The 18959-nt window shown below is 33.6% G+C and overlaps 1 protein-coding gene across 1 annotated transcript; it reads left to right on the top strand.

Annotated features, from left to right (window-relative positions):
• Window positions 1-1852: 1852 nt before the first annotated feature.
• LOC149903205 (uncharacterized) lies at window positions 1853-18928 on the top strand. Its single transcript, XM_090108899.1, has 10 exons — window positions 1853-1943; window positions 5652-5741; window positions 6578-6699; window positions 7006-7130; window positions 13488-13628; window positions 14672-14849; window positions 16437-16559; window positions 17220-17343; window positions 17890-18010; window positions 18781-18928. The coding sequence occupies exons 1-10, from the start codon at window positions 1853-1855 to the stop codon at window positions 18926-18928; spliced, it is 1263 nt and encodes a 420-aa protein (XP_089965025.1).
• The last annotated feature ends 31 nt before the right edge of the window (window positions 18929-18959 follow it).

An 18959-nucleotide genomic window follows, 5' to 3' on the forward strand; every position in this document is an offset into this window, starting at 1 on the left:
TTCGAGGTAATTTAATTTTTCCTCAAAGTGTTCTTCGAAACACTTCAAACGAATGTACTAACATGAAAAAATAGTAATGTAGACAACTTTTACAATACCACTTTTAGGTCATAAAAAACTGAAACATTTCAACATTATCATTTGGATTACTTGTAGCTCATTATAAGTCGCTAATTGGTAACTAGTACTTAATTTGTGTGGTATTTTCCTTTATTAATTGGCATATTAACATCTCCGTAGCAACTACTCAAAAATTCGAATACACTTCCAATGAAAAATGTCGATTAAAATTTTCCCCACGATAATCCAGCAAAGCACTATGTAGTCATTAGGCGGATACACATTACACGGACTAGATGATGTACTGAGCTAGTACACACTATACAGTGTACACGGTACATTAACAAGCTCTTAGTGTGGATAAAATATAGCCTGCTGGGTAGCTGTAGTTTTATCGCGCTAGAGAGGTATTTTGTGGCAAAATATTGCTATTAATAAAGGGTGTTGGTTGTGAGTTATGTTCTTGATTGGTATTTTTGATGAAATACCTTGAATATCTATATACTAGCTGTGCTAAGTGGTTTTACCCGCAGTGCTCCGCTCCTGTTGATCTAAGCGAGATGATATTATATAGCCTTCCTCGATAAATGGGCTATCTAACACCGAAAGAATTTTTCAAATCGGACCAGAAGTTCCCGAGATTAGCGCGTTCAAACCAACTAACAAACACACAAACTCTTCAGCTTCATAATATGAGTATAGATTAGTATAGATTACGAATTGTTAAATCGCATGATGAGTGAACTTGACGTATTTCTGACCGTATACCCATATATTTAAAAGATTTTAGTCCCAAGAAATTGCCAATAACAATTGTTAAGCTTTCCAATGCTTTAAAAATTAATAGATCTTCTCAATTTTTGAAGAAAAGCTCATAAAGACGCAAATATTATAAACACCTTTTAGCAAAATATCTTCTGCCAGACAATCTTTTATGTTAAAAGATTGTGGCAGAACCCGTTTTGGGTTTTTAATTACACACAACATTTTATTTAAGTTAAAAAATAATGTGATTCGTTGGTAGATACCTAATAAAAATCAACCACAATTTTCAATCAGATATACCTTTTTTATAAGTTGACAAAAATAAATCTCAAATTAATATCTCCAGATAGAAAACATCGAACCTCTAATACTGGACGTATGGATCGAAGCGGTGGGACCACCGTTACTATTTGCATTACATTCCCCTGGACATGAAAATGTTAATGAAGTGCCTATACTTTGGTAAGATCATTCAAAAGATTTGTATGTTTAACATTTTTTTGCAGAACATGTACCCGGGAATCACATAATATTCCAAGTCTGATTCGCGCTTGGCCGATTTTCTTATTGTTAAATTACCTTGATAGTAGTTTTTCGAATATTTTATTCGAATTTGACTAAAAAAGCAAGCATGGGCAGTTCCAAACTATCTTATAGTTACCTATATAGAAAGCTTAATTTAAGAGCTTATTTGTCCATAAAAGGCAGGCAAAGCAGCCGTGTCATTTCTAGTATTACAAGTGTTTATGGGCGGTGGTGACCACTTAACATCAGGTGGCCCACCTGCCCCTTTTCTTACTCTGACATAAAAAAAAAGGTTGCACTGGGGGAGTGCCGGCAGAAGTGAAAACTTGATTATTAACGTTGAGCATGTTTGATATTTTGGAATGGTATCCGTCTTACGCTTTTTCGATCAGGTCACGTGTCCTGACGCGAGTTTAAGATTTTATATCCATTACAGAAAAAGTGCTCAACGCCGCTAAAGAAGTTTTCACTTCAAAAACTTTACCTATGTTTTGTCGTCAGGATGTCGTCGTCGGATCGGAACCGTACCGTGCGCGTGTCGAACCCGTCACGCGCACGTCTTGCCGTGCACGCTTATGTGATTACGGAGAATCGTGAGTATAATATGACTTAATAACTTTTCACTTATACCTACCTACACTAGTGTTCTACCCGGCTTCACCCGTGGTAAATATGGCGCTTTAGCGCTTAGGCATTACGTATATAGGTATAGGAAATAATTTTTCAAATTGGTCTAGTAGTTCCTGAAATATGCGTTTTCAAACAAACAAACTTTGTATGAATGGGATAGTATGAATGGAATACTAATTGATCATATTGTGTTTTTAATTAATTTCAAACTGAAGTAAGCTAATGAAACGAAAATTTAACAGAAAATCGACACTGAAAAATATTTCTTTGAATTCGAAATATCCATTTCTCTTTATAATTGAAGCCTTACGTTTAACAAATAGTATCTCAGTGAGACGATTCCGGTAAAATGGCGGAATAATTTAGATGCTCACGTTCGCAATTTGGTTCGGTTCAAATTACTAGGTAGGTATTTTACATGTATATGTACAAGATAATGATGTTTGTTTGTCTGATTATATATGTATAACTAGCTGTGCCCCGCGGTTTCACCCGCATTGCTCCGCTCCTGTTAATCTTAGCGAGATGATATATATACGCTGCCTATTATTCCTCGATAAATGGGATATCTAACACCGAAAGAATTTTTCAAATCGGATCAGTAGTTCCCGCCGGGATTAGCGCGTTCAAAGAAACAAACAAACTCTTCAGATTTATAATATTATAGTATAATAGTATAGATCTACATGCTTACAAATTGAATTTTGTAAATCATGTAAGAATAGAAATGCAATTTTAGTTATAAACGTATGTTATTAATTTTTTTAAATAATAAAAAAATTGTATTAATTGTGAACATTGAACCCTATGCAAAGATAAAGAGAAGTTTAATCAATGATCTATCAACGAATAAAGCAAGAAGTAAAGAAACATAATTAGTGATTACCTTAAAATTCTATATTATAAAGATATTGAGACCATCTGGTAGATTATATTATAACAAATATTAAATAGGTCATTAGTAGAGAACACAATACTTAAAGAAAACCAAATTTCCTCGCACTAATAGCACAGAAATGAAATGAAAAAACTTTAACCGCCAACTTTCGTCCTAAATCCCTTTTTCGAGTTTCAACCCAAATAAGTTGGGATTCCGAACTCATACTTTCATATTAGTTTTACATCTTTTTGCTATATCATGGTACATGATTGCTCAAATCTGTAAGTGTAAAAATGTTAAAAAGCCAGACTGATGGTGAAAATATCGAAAATGCATTAAAAATAAAAATGAATTAAGTTATTTATTGGGAAATCAATTTTTTTTTAGGTCAATGTGTGTTATAATTTTTGGTCAATTAATTTGAGTATTTCATTATTTATGTTGTCCATTGTTATTATAAATTTGTATGTGGTGATATTAAGAAAACACAAATAAATTGTATAGCTAAATATTCGATGAGAAAATTTTGAATTATTTGTGTCAAATTTAAAAAACCTTATACAACCACATGGTGAATAACTATACTTATTATATTTACTACTAGGTTTCCGCCCGCGGCTTCGCCCGCGCAGTCAAAGAAAAACCCGCATAGTTCCCGTTCCCGTGGGTTTTCCGGGATTACGTCATTTTCTCGGGATAAAAAGTAGCCTATGTCCTTTCTCGGGTATCAAAATATCTCCATACCAAATTTCATGAAAATTGGTTCAGTAGTTTAGGCGTGATTGAGTAACAGACAGACAGACAGAGTTACTTTCGCATTTATAATATTAGTATGGATTATGTTAAGGAAGATTTTTACTTTTTTCCCCTGTCTTATGAATTTCATGACAGATCGGTAACTCGTAAACAAAATGACTCGAATATTTTTGTAACAAGAATTCAAGAGTAAAATCAATTATTTCACGAAATTCCCAGACATTTGCCAGAATAAGAAATAATATTGAAAAGAAAAGGTAAATGACCTAACCACTTGCTTTCGAAGGAAAAGTTGTTTTAGCTACATAATGGGATAGTACAGGGCAATTTCTGGTAAAGTGGTCACTTCACTTACTTATAAAAGACTTGTATTAGAAGAATTATAAGAATTAGGTACTTATCAGTAATGGAATTTTTGTCACAACTACAATTGCAACGTTACAGTGTGTGCCTTTATTCTCTTTACTATTTTAATCGTAAAAATTAATTTAATGCTTTCATTTATGACTTGTAGATATTTTAAGTCACTATGTGCTATGTTTATTGTGATGATGCTTACTGAAAAAGAAAACGTTAATTTATTTATTTCATACCTACCAGCTTGTCAATTACTTGTAAGCAATTACTTTTTCATATTTTTTTTTACAAGGAAAAGGGAATTTTTGCTATAAGTTACTCCACGGTACGTGATCTAAATTGAAATGCATTTAGAGACAATACAGAAACTCAAAACAATACAAATTCACTTTATCCCCTAATTTTAATTACAATTCGGTCTAATACATTTATTCGAGCTCTTAATTCTTATCTAAATGTAGAAAAGAACTTTTACAAAAACTCGAAGTAAGTGTATATTTAGGATCTTTGGGAGACTGGGCTAATTCACAGATTAGGGACCCTCTCTGAAGTTAGTGTGATAAATAGTTTGGTAAATAGGTTAAGGTTATACAACATTAGCCTGTGTTATTTTAGGTATTGATCTCTATATTCTATGATTACAACTATTAAACATGAAATATCTTAAACATGTACATTTATAATGACTTTAAAAATTTAACCAGTTTCTGCTATAATATAATATGTATTGTGTTAATGGCGTTCCTGAATTCGAAGTTACTAATTGTCACAGTCAGAGTTTGAAGTTTAATTGAAATCATAAATAATAATACATAACCTTATTTCACACAATGATATTATTATAAGTAAAAAAGTGTAGATAGAATACCAACACAACATTCAATCTTTAAAAACGGCATACTCTAGCACACACAATTATACGTCCAAGTGTGAAGGCATAATTCAATTATCCAAGAAATGAAAAGGAAGTAAACTCTTGCTAATTAGCCACATTCTTGCCACTCCTGATGTGGTAATAACCTATCTACATTCTACACCTTTTCTAGATACATTGATTACACCTAAATGTATCCACACCTTTAGCTATAAGCGAATTTTCCTCACGTCGTCACTCTGAAACGAGCAAAATGTTTGACGAAGTCGGGTCACACTGCCTACTGAAAGACTGATTCTGTTATTTAATAACATGTCACCTTGTGACAGGGACACTGTGTTTGAGAGATACGGTTAGATGTTTTAGGATAATGGTATATGATGTTGATGGTATATGATGTTAATGGTATATAGTGTTAGTTTTGCTTGTAAGGGTAAATTGATGAGTGTGTGAATTTGGTAAGAATGCTTAGTAAGTACGGGAGGGGAAATTCATAAGTGTCTTTATACGGACCGTTTGTAAACTAATTAGATAGGAAAGTTAGGTCTTCATCAAGTGTTTGGTAATAATAATTTTTGCTTTGGTTGCTTCATTTAATTAAAATTAGCTAGGTATGAAATTAAGATAATATTTTGTTTATTTAACTGCTATAGATCCAGAAGCCACGAAGTTATTTGAAAATTTTGCCGCTTCCTTTTTTCTAAAAATGTGTCAATTTTCATATACTATGCCTGTAGGCTCGTTTGAATATTATGTATTCCCCCTGAGCTTTATACTTGAAATTAATTAAAATAATATTTACAGAATATCCCCAACAAGAACTGCCTTTCCGGCTCTACATTCGTTTCTACGACGTGCCTCCACGCACGTGTCCATGTCTGTATCTAGATGATTGTAAGTATGATTCTAATATTGTCCTTTTCTGGTGGTAATTATAAGTTTTCTGTATTTTGACTTTTTAATCCATCAGTCTCCGGAATCACAGACACAATAGATAATCTATTGTGTCGCGCCCCGATCGGGGCGCTCGGTGGTCAATGGGTTAAAAGAGCTTCTTAACTTATTTCTTTTCTAAATTTAAAGCGTAACATAGTTGTTACGCTTTAAATTTGTGTATTTATTATGTTATCTGTGGCGTAGCAGTCGAACAAAGGTTTTCAAACGTAAAATATATAGAATTACTATGATTAATTGTTTTATTTCACCAATTTGACTATTCCTAACTTCTAAGTAAACTTTCTAAAAAAACTCTAGTTAGCTCTCAACTCACTCTGCAATAAATATTTTCAAGTCGATCGTTTATCCCGTGCCGTTTAGACGGTTTAGTGAAAAATTGATGTTCTTTTGCCTCACCTTTTGCGTAAATTACTAAGAAGGTTCGCTGTTTATAAAATGGTGGGTTTTTAGCGTGGAGTATTTTGGGGTATTTTTCTTTGTATAAAAGCTTTTTGAACTAATGTTTATTTCATTTGGATGAGTTTTCTTTTTGTGGTTCGAGTTGTGAGAGATATACTGTGTTTCGGCTTATGATTTGTTTGTGATTTGCATTTTATTTATTGAATATGATAGCCTTGATACAATATATTTTAATCCATATTCAATTCTTTATAATGTTTTTAATGGATTCATTAAAAAATTTGAAAAGAAATCCAAACTTTTATAAGTTGCATTTTCGATAATTGTATAACGACAATAAAATAGCTTTTTCTTAATCTTACTATTGTTATTAGCGGAGTCATGTGTTGAAGAAAATTCAGAGAAAGGAAGCAGCTCTTTTTACCAAGAAATGGATACAGCCATTGAACTGTACCTATCGCGAGATTTTGGTGTACAAGATGACACTTATTATAAAGTATATAAATAATTTGATTTAATTGAAGTTATAGCTGTAGCCGACAGTTTAACTCATATTCAGATAAAATATGCGTGCTAATTGAGACACATTTTTCATGCCATGTTATGCCAAATTTCATTCATTTTGTGTAAAAAATAGAATATTAATTAATAAACGAAATTAATTTTACGTAACAGGCAAATTAATTTATTAATTTTACATTTTTATGTCCTCAGCCATCAGTTTTAAGTATTTTCATTACGTGTTATTATTTAAATTTTAAGATATTATTTTCTTTCTAAACCACAATATTTATTTATTCAGTTAGAACCTTCGGAACTATCAATGGATGTAAATTCGCAAGCAACGCCGAGTGTGACGCTATCTCAAGAGCCAGTGGCGCCACCTAGCGTGGTTTTGTTTAGAACAAGGCCGATAGACAAATACGGGTGAGATTAACTAGATTGACTTGAAATAGAATAAAATATAGTAAGCTATACAGATAAGTCTGTAAGGTATTATGTTGGTGAAATAATTTTGAAGTGGGTAGTTTTGAAAATATGGTAGGGTAGATTTAAGATTCGATTTAGTTGCAAGTTATGTGTTTAAAATCAGATACGAACGTAACGTTACACGTTACGTTATACATATATGCATAAAATTTAAGCTTGAATAAGCTTATTAAAACTAAAATTATTGAACGATGGCTTTATTAGAGACCGTTTAGTTTATGTTTTCATATAAATATTGCTTATCAAAAACATGCGTCTTCGAGAATATATCACCACCACAGACATAGATAGACTACGCAAGTACCGCGATCTGTATGAAAACCAAGCGTGTCATATTTTTTGTACTGACCTTGACGCGTTATGACGTCACGAGCGCTTTTTAGTGATGGTAATTTCATTTTACGCTAAATCGATTAGGACGCCACTCGCGCGGCGATTCTAGTATCGTCCTATCCCATCGAAGTAAATCGAAAGAAATCAGATCAAACTAGATCTATGTCTAAGAGGTAATTAAATAAATGAATCGTAATCGATTACTAAATCGATTCAAGACAGAAAAATGATAATTACCATAGACAGAGGAATGATAAAATAAATTTATAAACCTTTTAATATTCTAACAAGTAAACTAATGTGTTTTAGCTTTTTCTTACATATGCCCATTGAGTTACCGTGTACTACGTACTAGAGAGGCCATCGAAAGAAAGTAATGAAACTGTCAATCAATCAATCTTTATGTCCCGTTGCATCAATCCATTTTTCTTTTATGTTCGGGTTACTTGGAAAACTGAAAAAACAAACATAGTCTAAGCAATAAGGAGTTTTGACAAAAAAAATCTATGCCTTTTTTTCTGAAAAATTGCTCCTTCAAATTATCATTTTTCTGTTCGATTATAAAATCGATTAGAATCGAGAACTGTTGCATCAAATGAACATTACTAACCACAAAATTGGACAGAAAAATGAGAACAGAAAAATGAGAAGACGCTATTCATTGCTTGTTATCATACGACTCGATCTTTACCGTGCCAAGTAAAAGCCGCAATGTATTCCGAATCATTTCGTATGATTTGGTATCCGTGTTTGTCACGATCGTTTTCCACAGATATTCTTTATTTGATTTGATTTTAAAATAAATAGTGCATATTCTGATTAGAAAATTACTTACCGGTGGAAGGAAACATCTCTGCTAACTCGGCCACTCACAGCTGTGGAGTTTCTACAGTTTATAACGGCGTAATTCGGCATTTTACTTTATTCAGCTTCACGTCTTTCCTTGGCGAACTGCAAGCGCGGACTGAGTGTAGGCCAGCGTCAAGTAAGTTTCATAGTCTTAGTTTGGACACGGGAAGTACATACACTCGCTTAGTCTATCTTGATACATGTCTGTGATCACCACGCTTAGACTAACAGGAGCGGAACCACGCGGTAAAACCGAGGGGCACAGCTAGTTTTGATATATATTTTCACTTGAGTGTTTTCAGTAAGTAAAAGCCACTTTGTAAAGATTTACCTCCATATATAATATCTCACAGGAGCCATGAATTTTCCTACTTTACCCCATAGCACTCTCGTAAAGTATGTGCAAAAGTGACGTCGACCCTTTGCTAGCGGAAAATATGACATATTTATACATTTGTGTTACTTTTTATTATTTTGTCCTTGTCCAATGTTATCATAATTTATTAAACCATTTTTATCACAAAAAACATCTTACATTTTGCTGACTTCATCATCATCAGCCCATTTCAAAGTAAAAAGCGTCGGGGAAACAATGTGGACACGTACAAATACAAAAAGCTTTGATCAGCATATTGCATATTATTATGTGTGTCAAATACCATAAAAAAAGGTTTATTAACCGTTTTTTTTATTGTAATTTTAATAATGAGGCGGGATTCGAACCCGCGTCTTTCACCATACCGATAAATATCAAACATACTCAAAAGTCAAATATTCCGCAAAAACACCTCTCACGATAACTGGGGTACACGTGCCAAATCCTATCCCAAAAAACTCTTTATAAAAATCACGTACGAAAATATTATTATGAAATTATTATGAAACTCGGTGAAATGAATAGCTTTCTCCTGGAATGATAATATTACATTTCTACATACCCTCAAAGCCGAAAACAATTTAATTTCCTTTGAAACTAACAGTGCACGAGCTGCATTTTCTTGGGGTTTGAGGTGACTGGACGTTTTATATTCTAAATAGCTTATTGTCCAGGGTCTAAACGTGATAAAAATAAAATTAAATGTACGCTTTGTGCCTCAGAAATAAAGTAGATTTTTGCTTGAAGGACACTATCGGGAACCCCCTAACTAACGATGTATGATGATGTAAAAACTATCGTTTAATAGGGATCTTTTGGCTGAAACTTTTTACCATATTTGAATAATAATTAATTAAAAACCCTTAAAATTCAATTGGCCGATTGAAACAGACCAATCAAAAAAGCGAAAAAAAAGGTACCTATAAATAGTTTAAAACACTAAAAAAAAACAAGCCTGTACTCCCAATTATACATAAATACAGTCAAGAAAGATATTATCAACACCGGTTGTGTAGTGTACAAGTTTAGTGCGGACAAACATCGTAACACGAGATTTTTATATACGTGAGATATTTCACGGCCCAAAGTGCCAACGTTTCCTCGAGGGGCTGTGCATCCGAATAAATTCACCATGTTTTCGTTTTAGGATAGTTGTCCAGTGCATGGTGATTGCTAGTTCGAGATATTTTGATAGATTTGACTGACCAATTAAATATCCTACGTAAAATTTGGGATTCCTTATTCAACACGTCATAAATCGACTGCGTTCTCTTTAAATGAGTTCTTTTGTCTCCATTTCATCATATTGTATTTTTATTTTATCCCTATTACGTCAATTATCTGCTAGTGATAGTAACTTCCAAATTGATTTAATTGGTAACTTCCAATTTAATTTTTTTGAAGAATTATTAATGTTAATAACAATAACGTCAATGATTTATAACCGAATGGTTATTTGAACGTTAAGCGTTATTCTGATAATTATCACCACGTGATTTGGCCTCATGTATGTCGTGAACTCGTCATCAATCAAGCTTTTCACAGCTTCTATTGTGTTGAAGCCATCTGTTATCATTAAACTATAGTCCTTTTCATTTAGGATGATTCCTGTGACACTTCATCGTGTTCCGAATTACGTATTTTATGTTTAAAAAGTCAAAATAATTTTAGTGCATAATATTTTTATTTTACGGCGGCATTATTACCAAAAATATAAAAATGAAACATCTTAAGCTTATAAATCAAAAACAGTATTGTTTAGTTTAATATAATGAAAAATAAAATAAAATAACACAAAAATATAATACCTACGCAATTCGTGTACATGAAATGGATCGTTGAAAAATCATAGAGTTGGAAAATCATATAATCGGCGCCCATCTTGTGATCGTTTGTCAATCGAGTCAATCGTCTGTACGAGTACGTCAGCCTTGTATACAAGTTGCATTTATATATTGATACTTTACGTGGTATTCTGTTATTTTTACTAATTGTTATTGTTGACTTTTTGTTGCTGTTGTTTGCTAAGTTTCCTTAGTTAATTGTTGGCGAAATGCCGAAAAAACTAATTTTGGTACTTTATTCAAATCGATTTCATTTCCATATAGAATAGTATCGATTATCGGAAACAATTGATACGATTTCAGTAACCGACATCTCTACACGTGTCAATAATCGATGTGTCACAGAAATCATCTTAGGTGGAAAGGACTATAGATGGTCATCGACGTTAATTAGAACTAATGATCATGAGAGGTATCAGAGCTAATCACGAGTTTATGATCACAATGATAGGTGGTATAAATGTGAGAGCGTGTACGCGTAGATGTTTGTTATTCAAATATACTGGTCTGGTTATTTGGTATTGAGTATTAATTCTCGAGAATTTTTCAAATTGAAGTATCAGGCCTTTGCAAATTGCAACCTAACTAGGTTGTTCTGCCCTGTACCATGTCTTAAAGCAGTATTAATTCCAATATAGATAAATGATAGGGCTATATGTCATCTAGCATCGCTAATGTCCCACACTGGAATAATACTACAAATTACTAAATAGTTACTACGTAAATAATACTCCTATGACATATTATATTGGTCACTTAAATATTATTAGCATCTGAAAATATCTCACATACTTGGATGAATACCTTAAATAGGAGCCGCTCCTTTGGCGGGTAAACTTTGGTATGCAGCGGCGGATTTGGGCGGAATTTTAAAGGCACTACACTTTGAATTTTACATGTTGCAACGTGCAAAAGTAAGGGCTTGACCTCAAGGGAATACAGGCTAGGGGCAAAGTAAAATAGTTGAGATGTAAAAACATGTGAAGAATTTTTTGCATAGGTACATTGTACAAGAAAAATTTAAATGAATTAATGAAATAGGAAATGGTGACTCATAATTAATGGCTGATTAGGCTACGATTCTTCTTCCCAGCAACAGTTTTCTAAATTATTTTACTTGCCTTTATTGTCTTGAAACATGATAAAGAACGATTTCGACCTTTAAGATTCTCGATCAAAAATAAAATAATGTCAGTCCTCTAAACGCTCCAATGCTACAGATAAACAAATAAAGAAACATACACATGCTAAGCTTTTTACGTCAGGGGTGAATAAAAACACACAGTAGCGAATGATAAACGGCACAAGATTTGGCGCCTAACCTCTCTCGATCTCTATAAAAGTGAATTTGTGTCAATACTGCGTTGTAAATCAAACGGCACCGGATTCATGGCTTTCCGTAATGTGGTGAAATGGGTGACGTCATCGTGGAAACTTCTGGAATGTGTTAAGTGAGTTATAGAGAATAAACTGTTTGGTGTAATGGGGAAATTGATCTCTTAATTGGTGAATTCTATTATCCTGTATATCTTCTTAGATCACTCTAATCCTAACTATTATTAAGTATACATGCGAAAGTAATTCCGTTTTTCTGTCTCTTCTTCACACCTTAGCCACTGAACCTATTTGGACGAAATTTGGTACGGAGATAGTTTGAGACTTGAGAAGGATATAGAATAAGTTTTATTTCAAAATTCGAAAAAACAAGAACGAGAACTGAGCGGGATTTTGTTTTACTACGTAGGTGTAAAGTTTTCTTATATTTTCATTGGGTCATTAAATGTAAAAAAAAACTTTTAAATAAAAACAAGTCTAACAAACATTGTTTGATAAAAGTTAATTATTAACCGGTTTACTCTAACAATCTCGTTACCACTTTATTTAAGACAATGCCGGGATTTAGGTTGTGTCAACAAAACATTGAGGACAAAAGGTTAAGGACTTTAGATGGCCGAGTGTTTCTCTGAGATGCTAATATGTCGCTTTACTTGGTAATTGCGTCTAGATAAGGCAATTGTTTAATACTAGATTTTGACCCTGACTTGACTCGGGATGAAAAACAATATATTATATAAATAGGTTGTGCCAATTTCAGGAGAAGAGTTTAAAAAAAGGTAAATTTTGAATATTGGTTATGATGGCTTAAGTAGAATTTACTAACCTTAAAACTATCAAAATTCATATTAACACATTAACAAATATTTGTTTTACTAAAAATAAGGGAGATTTGTTATATTAAACCAAAAATTAAAAACATTTTTAGTGACCAAGATCCTATCTAAAGAAACCGCGTTTAGTTTAAAACTCATTCCGCAGATGACTGATGAATCGTTTCTAATTATACTCTTACTGGAGAAACTTATTTCTGAAGTGTTCATTTTATACGAAGAAAAATTAAACGACTTGAACATTGTGGTTTTAAAATAATGAAGGAAAATTAAGTAGGAATTGAAAACAAGTGGCAAAAGTGATGCGTAGCGTGAAAAACAGATGCTAAAAATATTATGTTATTGATGATATTTCTAATTAAACTGGATTGCTAACAGTTCAAATAACATAGAAATACTTACTTTGCGCGCATGCAGTACACCTACTGTTCAACAATAGACAAATCAATATACACAATAATTTTTTCACAAACAAAGATTTAAAAACCTACTACCTACTACCTTTTTGTATCTTGTATTTTTTTTTGACGTGACAACGTCTTATAATTCGATAGAGCCGGTTGCACGCACGAAAAAACATGACTCATGCGGCGTTACCTCGCTCTGTAGCGTTCCATGTAAGGCTTGAAGTGCAAGCGAGCGACAAAGAAGCACAATCGGACGTTGTCACGTTCAACTATCGTCAGTAAACCGACTTTACAGACAACCAATTTTTTTAACTTAGACCTGGCTGGTACCGACCGGAACCGTCTCCTCAATTGGTGCGTCTGCTAGCAGTGACTCGTCTCGCCAGTCTACTAGTTCTACCTTCGAAGCTGTGTATAAATGTTTGTGCCTTGGATCTGCCTATGAACGAAGTTTTGAGGTAAGCAATTAAACTAAAAAAATAAATTTATTCAGGTTGAGTTCTTAAAGAAGCGCCTTTGAATCGTATAATGATATACAACATAGAAATAACTAGGTTTCTGCCCGCGGCTTCGCCCGCGTAGTCAAAGAAAAACCCGCATAGTTCCCGTTCCCGTGGGATTTCCGGGATTGCGTCATTTTCCCGGGATAAAAAGTAGCCTATGTCCTTTCTCGGGTATCAAAATATCTCCATACCAAATTTCATGAAAATTGGTTCAGTAGTTTAGGCGTGATTGAGTAACAGACAGACAGACAGAGTTACTTTCGCATTTATAATATTAGTATGGATTTAAATTGCAGTCTCTCAGGCATAAAAAAATATTTCTACACGTTATCACATAAACATGAATATTTCATTTCAACGTGCGTATTTTCGAAACTATCAGTTGAATTCCAAAATATTTTACGTCGATAAAACAATTGTTACGAATGCTGTTTGTTCACAATTATTTGATTTAAATCAATCAGCGCTAGCATATTGTTCATAAAACATTTTGTAGCCAATATATAAATTTCAATCACTAATTAATCATCCACTTGAAATATTATATGCATTCGAATAAATTCTGAATACAGTAAAATACAATATAATGGAACTAGTGGAATAAATATATCTACACTTAATTGTATCTACATTTTAAATGCTATATAATAACAATCTCAAGAACAATGGAATTTAAAAAATGGTTAAGTCTGTAAAGCCGGTTTACTGACGATAGTTGAACGTGACAACGTGCGATTGTGCTTCTTTGTCGCTCGTTCCGCGCTCTCGCTTGCACTTCAAGCCTTACATGGAACGCCTCAGAGCGAGGTAACGCCGCATGAGTCATGTTTTTTCGTGCGTGCTGCCGGCTATCGAATTATAAGACGTTGTCACGTCAAAAATTCTTTCAGTGTTAGATAGACCATTTATGGGGGAAAGCTATACATGTGTACATTGTGATGTAGGTGAAACCGCGGGACATAGCTAGTTTTAAATAAATACTCCATTCCTTTTATCAGAGTTCGCAAACGTCTCCGTATCCTAAACACTGGGTCTGGTCCGCTCAAAGTATACGCAACGACAGACCATCCGTGGCGTCTGCTAATCGCACAGAACCAATGTGATGCTAAATGTCTAGAGTCTGGTGCACGGATGAATGTTCTGGAGTTGAATCTGCCACCTAGAAGTTCTACGGAGGTACGATGATCGATAAATTAGCATTTATAATAAGAATAACTTAGTCTTAGCTCATTATTATATCCCAAAATCTTTCTCTAAGTTGCACTTTACCACAGAACACTTCTAAGTTTTGGGATTTGAGAATACCTTGGATAACATAGCAATTTTATTCATATCTCGATGTTTTATTAATATGTATTTATGATTATTTATCAGTTGAATTCCAAAATATTTTACGTCGATAAAACATTTGTTACGAATGCTGTTTGTTCACAATTATTTGATTTAAATCAATCAGCGCTAGCATATTGTTCATAAATCATAACCATTTTCTCTCCAAATGAAATGAAAGTTTTTCACTTTTATACCGGTCGAAATAAACTGAATTTATTTTAGGATTTCTAAGCAAGCAATAAATTTAGTATTTTAAGGTAGCCCAACAGGGTTAGCATTCATATTAATTGCTTGGATACATTAAAAAGCTTTTTGTTAACACGTGTAAAAACTTACCTCACGCTCGACAGAATAATTCAGAACTTTTTCGGGTCAGCTCCGGTTTAAATTAAGCTGGCCCAAAATAAATCACGAAAATTGCTAATTGAAAATTTCCCGTGTTGTTTCCAATAGTTGAAACGAAATTTACTGAAATTTTTAATCTTTACGATGCGAAGTAGAATTTTTTGAAGTGAAACTTCTTTAGACGCGTTGAGAGTAAAAGTTCAAGATCGTGTCATGGCAATACCGTTGCGTCCTGTAGTAAGGCAACGATTTTGATATCTTTGAATCTTGCAAAAGAAGTTTCACTTCTGACACGTGTGTTCAGCACACACGCTCTTCGTCTTATATAAGAGAAGCTGCCTTATTGCACTTTATTTGAACATAGGTGGCACAAGTATAAAATATGTTAGCAAGTTTTTAAGTGTTTCTCAGTTGGAGCGTTGCCAGCTCCGCGAATTGCAAAGAAAAGAACGATCGCCAAAGTTTTTCTTTGCATTTCTTAACAAGACATTGCATTTTCATTATCTTCATCTCGTGAAATAACTCGTAACGGGGGATTCTTTGTTGTGTATCTTTTATTGTTGGGACTAGGAAATAACTAGGAAGTTATAAGACTTGGTAAACAGTATTATTTTCGGGATGGTCTAAAAATGGCATGTTTTTAGCAGTTACTATGAAAATTGTTTAGAATGTTTCCATTGAAACGATAATTATTATTGGGCGTAAAGTACTTACAAAACGTTGAGAGAAACTTTCTATTGAATCTTTTTTCTATAACTGCGAAAACTTGACATTTTTTCATATTTAATCCCTAAAATAATAGCGAAAGTTCAACAATTTCCAAGAATTGTTTGAATTGAAACTTCTTTAGGTGCGTTGAAAGTAAAATTTCAAGGTCGTGTCACGGCAATACCGTCACGTCATGGAGCAAGGCGACGATTTTAGAATCTTGCCAAAGAAGTTTCACTTCTGACACGTGTGCACGGCACACACGCTCTTTTTTTTTTATAGATACAGTAATAATCTTACGTATCAGTTTACTTTGTACCGTAGTATTAATTATTTTGATAATATAATAATTAATTTGTTAATTTCATTTGACAATAGATATCTGCAGAAGTCACCATAAAGACATTGGAAACATGGCCACCTCCCACTGAAACATACGAACCTCATAAACACACCACTACAGAACTAAAGTTTTTCGATGATCAAGACATATTTTTATTGGTAAGAGTCTTTTTTTCCTTACTATCTTTGCTTTATATAAATGTTTTTGTTTGTCATTCTTTTACGTCGTAACGGAGTGATGTTATGTGATTGATGTTATGTGTCTAGAGAAAGTTTGGAGGCTAGTGAGTAATAATTTATTAAAGGCTGTTTTTTACCGCGTTAAAACATCTCAATCCTATGGGAATTATCTGGATAAGCTTTAACTAAAAGATTTCTGAAGATAAATAATTTATACAGAAAATAGTTGTCCAAGTATGTGAATTATTTAAAAGGTGTCGTTTGTAAATACGAATGGGAAAATCCCTAAGGATACTCTGAAAGAGCTTAACCTGAATCTTCAATAGGCTTTCAATACGTGTGTTGTGATTAGACCTTTTCCCTAATAAAGTAGCTGGAAGTGTATGGATTTTGAAAAAAATAAAAATATTTTCAGGACAGTTTTCACACACGGCACGATCTGATCCCATACTAAGCTTTCGCTTGTGTTATGGAAACCAGATGGCTGATAAACATATTTCAAAAAAAGAGAAGTTACTCAATTCGGCCGGTATATTTTTTAAATTCCAAATTTACAATTTTAGGGCAGATATAAATATTGCCAAAATTACAAGTAATATTATCTGTAATTAATTTAATTTAGAATTATATTTGTTTTAGTCAATACCATTACAACTGGACTTAGAATTTCCAATATTGAAAACGGAACCTTCGTCGATCGATTTTGGATACGTGATGGATGGCGATACGAGGAAAACTTACTTCACTGTGATGCATTCTAGCCGTATGATTTTTGTTTTTTGTATACTTATTAATTAATCTTCTTCTTCTTCTCTTATATATAAAAATGAATTGCAAAATTTGTTGGTAAGCGCATAACTCGAGAACGGCTGAACCGATTTCGATAATTCTTTTTTTATTATATTCCTTGAAGTACGAGGATGGTTCTTATGTAGAGAAAACGTAAACATGTACCACGGGCGAAGCCGGGGCGGACCGCTAGTAAGGAATATGATATAAAACACTTGGTTTATGAGCATATTTATTCCCATTTAAGAAGATTATAAAGCTTTAGATCATAATAGAGCACTTTGACCAATTCCAGTTTTTACATGGCATAGTTATTGTCATCAATGCGTATTAGTGAATAATTCCAAGTAAAATTATTTTTCCATTCCTTTTTTACATTTATTATTCAGTAGTTACAAAATAATTCCTTAAAAGTTTTCTTTACACATACACATTATTAAAATTGCATATTTGAATAGAGAAAAATAAATTAACAATACATGAAAGAAGAAAGTAAATAAAAATTACATTTCTATTTTAGATACAGTAACAATTCCAGTAACAATAGAGTGCATTGGAGACCCAGAATTTCGAGTGTGGCCGCCATCATTGATTTTAGCTCCTAACAGTCGAGAGCGTGTCTACGTGCAATATGTGGCTAGGTAAATGTTATTTTTTAGTTTTTATACGATTCTAGCTGTGCCCCGCGGTTTCACTCGCATTGCTCAGCTCCTGTTAGTTTAAGCGTGATGATATATAAGCCTACTAGAGGTCCGCCCCGGCTTCGACCGTGGTACATATTTCGCAATAAAAGGTAGCTTATGTCCTTCCTCGGGTATCAAAATATCTCCATACCAAATTTCATGCAAATTGGTTCAGTAGTTTAGGCGTGATTGAGTAACAGACAGGCAGACAGAGTTACTTTCGCATTTATAATATTAGTATGAATAGCCCAGGGAACTACTGGTCCGATTTGAAAAATTCTTTCGGTTTTAGATAGCTCATTTATCGAGGAAGGTTATAGGCTATATACTTAGATTATTAAGTTACTTAATGATCTAAGGCTATATATCATAACGCTACGACCCCTCAGGAGCGGAGCAATGCGGGTGAAACTGCGGAGCACAGCTAGTTTACTATGTATTGATTATTGTTTGATTCCTACATTAAAAATTAGTTTTTAGTTGTATTCAACTTAGAAGCGTGTTTTTTTAGTTTTTAAAACTTTATTAAAGTGAAACTTTTATTACATCGTCTCAAGCTTTTTGGTCAGTGTAGCGCATGTCGCGTGGCGGTCGGCTGCCGAGTAGGTATAAAGCAGTGTTCGGAACCGTACGATAAGTTTCACTTTTACCGTGGTTTCATAAAACCACACAATATTTTTTATTTATTGTATGTATATTACTTTTAATATCATATTGGTCGTGTACAGTTGGCGCAGTTCCCCCGCGGAGTGCCGCGTGCGCATATCGGCGCAGGGCGGTGCGTGTTGGTGCGCGTGCGCAGTGTGTGTGCGAGCTCGCCCCACGCTAGACCGCAGTGCGCATGCACATGATTATACTGACGATACCCATTTATGAAGGTGAGATAATTGTAGTAGTATTTATAGTA

The sequence above is a fragment of the Colias eurytheme genome, chromosome 13, assembly GCF_061535395.1.
Source record: "Colias eurytheme isolate Ceu_HAF_F1 chromosome 13, ilColEury1 Martin Lab GWU primary, whole genome shotgun sequence".
NCBI lineage: Eukaryota > Metazoa > Arthropoda > Insecta > Lepidoptera > Pieridae > Colias > Colias eurytheme.

What these genes read in the sequence shown, in the direction of transcription:
- LOC149903205 (XM_090108899.1), top strand. Translation starts at nt 1,853, where the DNA reads ATGTCGTCGTCGGATCGGAACCGTACCGTGCGCGTGTCGAACCCGTCA. An exon ending in AAGATGACACTTATTATAAA is followed by an intron (nt 6,700 to 7,005) that starts GTATATAAATAA and finishes TTATTTATTCAG; the next exon opens with TTAGAACCTTCGGAACTATC. An exon ending in CACTGTGATGCATTCTAGCC is followed by an intron (nt 17,344 to 17,889) that starts GTATGATTTTTG and finishes TTTCTATTTTAG; the next exon opens with ATACAGTAACAATTCCAGTA.